General features: G+C 41.0%; 1 protein-coding gene across 1 annotated transcript in view; it reads left to right on the forward strand.

Moving 5' to 3' along the window:
• The window catches only part of SUMF1 (sulfatase modifying factor 1), a gene marked incomplete at its 3' end in the record, with an annotated part of 102,987 nt that extends 98,070 nt beyond the window's left edge, over positions 1–4,917 (forward strand). The window contains exon 8 of the mRNA XM_007453072.1: positions 4,858–4,917. Within this exon, the coding sequence (XP_007453134.1) occupies positions 4,858–4,917 (60 nt within the window). The remainder of the gene's footprint in view (positions 1–4,857) is intronic.
• Between the last annotated feature and the right edge of the window lie 1,693 nt (positions 4,918–6,610).

Consider the following 6,610-nt stretch of genomic DNA (forward strand, 5'->3'; position numbering starts at 1 on the left):
TGGCTGTATTAATGTCATATAAAGTAGACTTCAAAGCAAAGAAAATCACCAGAGTCAGAGAAGGACATTGTGTAATAATAAAATGGTTAATCTACCAAGAGGATATAGTAATACCAAATATGTATGCCCCAGTGAAGAGAGCTGAAACATAGGAAACAAAAACTAACAAAATTGAAAGGAGAAATAGACTAACCTGCAATTGTAGGTGGAGACTGTAATGCTCCTTTGAACAATTGATGGTACAATTATATAGAATATCAGCAAGGATATAGAAGAACTCAACAATATCATCAACCAATGGGATCTAATTGACATTTGTAGAACGCTCTACCCTACAACAGCAGAATACCCCTTCTTTTCAAGTACTCATGGAACATATACCAAGATAGACCGTATCCTGCACCATCAAATAAACCTCAGCAAATTTTGAAAAATTCAAGTCATACAGAGTGTGTTCTCCAACTGCAGTGGAATCCAACTAGAAATCAGTAACAGAAATAAAATAGGAAATGTCCAACATTTGGACAATAAACATACTTCTAAATAATCCATGGGTCAAACCATACACTGAAGTGAATGAAAATGAGCACATATGGACGAGTGCATGCCCGACCCGTGAGGAGCGGCCTGTGGGGTGAGGCACCCTCCTGTGCCCCAGGGCCAGATGCTCACTCTAGGTAATCAACTCCCCGCTGGGGCACAACGTATATGAAAATCAGAATAAATGCTTGATTCCATGTCATTTTCTAAGTGAAAGTGACAGTACAGTATACTCATACAGAAGTGCCTCATTTTTTTTAACATGCCTCATTTTTATTAACAGCTGCTTAGTATTCCTCACTATGGATTTCATCACACATGGTTTAAAAGAAGTGCTTTTTGTCTCTTTCCTGACTGATGAAAATTTGTCAGATGCTCTGTTCCCTCTTTTGCTGTCCTTGTTGTCGTATTACATATGACACGGAGGGAAAGGGAAGCGTATCTCTTGACTACATAAAATGTCGTTGTTTATGCTCCTGTGAAGAACGACCTGGCCACCCCTAGCACATTGGTCAGCCCTCTTCCTGCAGGCTTACTCCTCATTCAACAAGCCAGTCTTGCTGAGGAGTGGTTCTGTGGCATCTACTGTGGATTTGTTTCATCACTAAGGACTTCTGTGCCTTCCGAGGTGTTTTAGATGAGACTCTATTCCCCTGCACTAGCACTCAGAGCATTACTCCCTCAGCTCTTGTCCTGAGAACTTGAGATGCACCTTGCTTAGCCTTTTGAGATTATTGGAGCTAACATTTAGAAACCTGCTTTTTTTTTTTTCTTCTTGCTGTCCTTGCAATCATCCAAGCATTAAAGACCTGTTCGTATTTTGCTGTCTGGGAGTAGAGCAGTTATGGGTAGTAGTCCCTTTGGAGACAACATTCACATGGGTTCTTGTCTGTTTCTGATCAGGGTCTCTGTGTTCAGTGTGTATTTTTACTTAGATTCTTGAGTACTGGTGGTGCAGGTTGTGCGGCACGGCAGCCTCTCTTCTTGCCAAGTATACAGGCAGAAAGGTGAGGTATTCAGACACTACCGTCGGTAGCTTCTCAAGTTGTTTTATTTTTTTTTATTTTTTTTGCGGTACGCGAGCCTCTCACTGTTGTGGCCTCTCCTGTTGCGGAGCACAGGCTCCGGACGCGCAGGCTCAGCGGCCACGGCTCACGGGCGCAGCCGCTCCGTGGCATGGGGGATCCTCCCAGACCAGGGCACGAACCCCTGTCCCCTGCATGGGCAGGCAGACTCTCAACCACTGTACCACCAGGGAGGCCCTCTCAAGTTGTTTTAACCTGCAGTAACAAACTTGATCATGAGAGACAATGTTAATTTTGATTTATCGATCCTTTCCTTAATGAAAAGAAATGGAGACATTTCCCCCTTATGTTAGTTTCCTAGGGCTTCCATAACAAATTACCACAAACTTGGTGGCTTGAAACAATAGAAATTTATTCTTTTAGTTCTGGAAGCTAGAAGTCTGGGACCAAGGTCCTGGCTGGGCCATGCTCACTTCAGAGTTTCTAGAATCCTTCCTTGTCTCTTCCTAGCTTCAGGCAGTTCCCCGGAATCCTTGGCATTCTTTGACTTGTAGCTGCATCACTCCAGTCTCTGCGTCCATCTTCACATGCCCTTCTCTGTGTCCTCTCCTCCTGTTATAAGGACACCAGTCATTGGACTTAGGGCTCACCCTAATCCAGTATGACCTCATCTTAACTAATACAGAAAATTACAAATCTGCAAAGTTCCTATTTCCAAATAAGGTCACATTCTGAGGCTCTGAGTGAACATGAATTTGGGGGGGACACTATTCAACCCACTAGGCACTCCGAGTAATTTTTCTGGGTTTTTTTTTTTTGCAAAGTGGTAAGCATTTCAAACAGATGTAGCTGATCCTACATCATGTTGTTTTCTGGCAAAAATAGTTTTATTTACAAGGACCAGATGAGCAGCCACCTAGAGGACTGTGTTAACTGCTGTGGTCGTATCAGCCCGGGATGACTCTCATGAGTGCTTGGGTCACTTTGATGAGTGTCATTTTTATTGATTGCAGACTTCCTTCATTGGAGATGGTGGTGAAAGGGAACTGTTCTGTTCTCCTTCCTGTTGGCAAATCAGCTCCTTTTTCTTGTTCTTGGATCTAACTTGACAAAAGAATTTAATCTTGCATGATAGCAGATACTGTGAGAGACTGTAATCAGCATTTAAACTGCCATTTTTTCCATTGTAACCCAGCATGCAGAGACCCCCCTGAAGCAGTGTAACGCAAGACCCCAAGCAAGAAATTTAATGTAGGAGAGAGCAGCCATTCTATGGGATAGCTACACAGCTTTAAATGCTTTCATTTCTGCTTCAGTGAATTCTTGGTGATTATGCTGCTTTTATAGAATGATAAACTCACCCAGCAGATTCTGTTGTAATGGCTGTCAGATTCCACTTACTCTTGGGAAGGGTGCTGTTTTGTGAAGTCATTATTTTCACATGTAGCTCCTCTCAATTATAGCTTGTGCATTTCTAATCAATAAAAGTTTGTTAATGTAACATAAAACATTTAAGGCCATGGAAATACTGTGGCCTTGTAGTGGAATGAAAAATAACCAGTGGCTTGGTCTTTGACAGCTTTTAAGTACCTGGCTAAGAAGAAAACATGAACTTGTCCCCACAAGTTGACATTTGCGAGTCAGTGTGTTAGCCATGCTTGGAGAAAACATGGTTCTTTTAACTTCTGCCACTGACGTCTGGGCCTTTGACAAGCAAAAGGAAAACTAATATAGGAGGCTCTGTTCAACCTTCTCTTATTTTCATTAAGCAAAGAACAGGCAGCTGTATGATTAGTTGACTTCTCGTATAACAAAGGAAAAGCAAAAAATTCTTGTCCCCCTCAGACTTCCCAGATGTGGCTCTGGTTTGTAGGAATTTACTGGTAACTCTCAAATACTCTTTGCACGGCTTACCTGATGATGAGGCTTTTGTCCTGGCAGCTTTACGGTGTTCATTTCCATTGCACATTTATCCAGAGCCCTCCCTAGAAGTAATAGTCTTACCTCTTGGCTGGCTTTTTCTGCCTCCAGTTCTCATTGCAGTGGTAGCCACTGTTCCTTCTTTTTTTTTTTTTTGGAGGGGGGGGCTGCGTTGGATTTTCGTTGCTGTGTGCGGGCTTCCTCTAGTTGCGGTGAGTGAGGGCTACTCTTTGTTGAGGTGCGTGGTCTTCTCATTGTTGTGGCTTCTCTTGTTGCAGAGCACGGGCTCTCGGCACACAGGTTTCAGTAGTTGTAGCACACGGGCTCAGTAGCTGTAGCACATGGACCCTAGAGTGCATGGGCTTCAGTAGTCGTGGCGCATGGGCTCAGTAGTTGTGGCTCAAGGGCTCTAGAGTGCAGGCTCAATAGCTGTGGTGCACAGGCTTAGTTGCTCCGTGGCATGTGTGATCTTCCTGGACCAGGGCTCGAACCCGTGTCCCCTGCATTGGCAGGCGGATTCTTAACGACTGAGCCACCAGGAAAGTCCCGCCACTGTTCCTTCTTGCTTTCTTTTAGGCCTTGCCCAATTTCCTGTACTCTTGGTCTCTAAACTCTTGAGCCAGCCTGCCTCGGTGTGAATCCTCGTTCTGGCATTTGCTTAATCTCAGAAGTCGTTACAGAAATTACATGAGTTAGTATTTGCAGAACACTTAGAACCCTACTTGGTTCATAATAAATACTGTATAAATCTTTTTGAAAAAGATAAACTATGTTCTGTATCTTGATTGTGGTGATGGTTATACACTTGTCAAAACTCATCAGAAGTGTGCATTTAAAAGTTTTAAAAGTATAAAAGTTTACTGTATATAAAGTATACCTCAGTAAACCTGACCTAAAATTTTTTTAAAGATAAAAAGCATATCCATTTATTCAGTCAGCAAAGGGTTTATTAGGTGTTGCACAGTAGGATTTTAAAAACATAATTCAAAGAGGCTTGCCAATCTAGTTGAGCTGGCTGGTTATAATGCAGGATAAATTTGCCCATCAGTGTGAGAAGGTGATTTAAGAGGTGCTGCAAAGCAGCTTATTAGTCATCTAGGTAGGAAACACTGTAGGGGTTTGGATTGCTTAAGGCAGTCACAAAGAGTTCACCAAAGAGTCGGAACTTGAGGTGGACCTCAGAAGATGTAGGATTTGGAAAGGTGGGCATTCGAGAAGGTGCATGGGTGAAGGTGCAAGACCCAGGGGCAGAAATGCATGTGGAGACTTCAGGCAACCATGTGAGAGCTGCTTGGCTTAAAATAGACCCTCTGACTGTGGGAGGGACAGCTGTGCTTTATGGACTAACGAGTTCTCTTCTCTTCATCCACAGAAAGGGCCCCCTTCTGGGAAAGACCGGGTGAAGAAAGGTGGATCCTACATGTGCCATAAGGTAAGTCAAGTCACTAAACTCTGTTTTGGTGTTCTAACAGCAGGTTTATGGATCCATTGTAAACATTAGCCCCAAGATGTCTCATCCACTTCTGTTAATACATACCTATGTCCATCAACGCCAGAAAAAAAAAAGTTTGTACACAGGCATGGGGAAAAGTGGTTCAAGAAGCAGAGGTTGTAAATGATCTGTTGTCAACCATATTCCATCTGTTGTATCTTGACCCTTTGAGAGACCTTTGTTGTCTCATGAATCAGGGTGAGCTGTATATCTAGTTTCCAGCAGGTAAGTCTGGAAGCACACCCTTAATTTATTTGAAACTCCTGTAAATTTCTGGCTTGTCTGTTGAGATTAAGTTGAGAGGTATAAATGGAGGGTAGATTGTGGTATACTGGAATGGCAACATCCCAAGTGTTCTAGGTATATAGTGTGTGCTTTGTGGAATAAACATCTCTCTCAGAGAATGATTCTTCTCTTTGGGCTATAATTTCAGTGTCAGAGTTGGTTGTTCTTGGCGAGTAGAAGTAACTCAATGTTTCATGAGTAACCTTTTTAAGGAGTTCAGAAATCGAATACCACTCCTCTCCCTTTTTTTCTTTAAATCGTATATTTTTAGTATATCTAGCACTTCAACTTCTATCTCTATGCAAACATGGCATTTTGCAGATTGTTATTACAAGAAGCTTCCCGTGGTAATTCAGTCAGTCTAGGCAGTTAGAGACTTATAACTGTAATGGCTCCAAATTAAGTTATTAATTTGGTAATGGAGGCATTGTCAAACTTTGCCTTAAAATAATGGTTCTCAAACTTTATTGTACATTAGAATCATCTGTGATCTATAAAAGATTGATGCCTATTTCCTCACTCACCTCATTCTGACTTGATATATCTGGATTGTGACCTGGGCATCAGGATTTTAAAGCTCTCAAGGTGATCATAACATACATCAGAGTTTGGGTGCCACTGGCCTAAAGAGAACCTATTTAAATTATGTATATCTGTGAGTTCGTAGGGGTGTGTGTCTTCTGCATTTCTTAGAATTTTTAGTGTAGTTATTTAGGTGGCAGTTCATAGAGTTGAGTTCACTTTATCCTTTACACTTACCTTTATAACAAGATGTGGACAAATTTATCTTTAAAATTCTAACTTTAATTTTAAATTAAAAGCATTGCCCTAGGTTGTCCCAGTACTTTTAAGTGTTCATATACCCATCTGTCTGTAGTCCCAGATTTTTTTCCTTTGATTCAAGCTGTTGCTGCAGGTGTATCTGAATCCTCTTGCTGGGAAACCAGACTTTCATGAAAAACAGGTGAATCTCTTTTTGCACAAGAGCATCTCAGAACCCTAATTACCACCAGTTATGTGTCTGACATATGGCACTTTTCCTAATTGGGAGTCCATTTACTCTGTAAGAATTAAAGACCAGAAGATTTTTTTCCCACAAATAAGTGGAGAAAATGAATCCTGTAAAAAACATTTTAAGCATGAACATCAGAATATTCCAGTGCCATGCATATGAATGTGTCTACTTTAACATTTCATTTTTCTTGCTTATTTTAAATGTTTAAAATTTTTATAAGCTTCTTAATTTATTCTTTTAAAATATCTTTTAACATTTTATACATATAAGGTCATATATATATGTGTGTGTGTGTATATATATATATATTTTTTTTTTTTTTTTTTTTTTTTG

This window comes from Lipotes vexillifer, unplaced genomic scaffold (assembly GCF_000442215.2).
Source record: "Lipotes vexillifer unplaced genomic scaffold, Lipotes_vexillifer_v1.1 scaffold1105, whole genome shotgun sequence".
Lineage (NCBI taxonomy): Eukaryota > Metazoa > Chordata > Mammalia > Artiodactyla > Lipotidae > Lipotes > Lipotes vexillifer.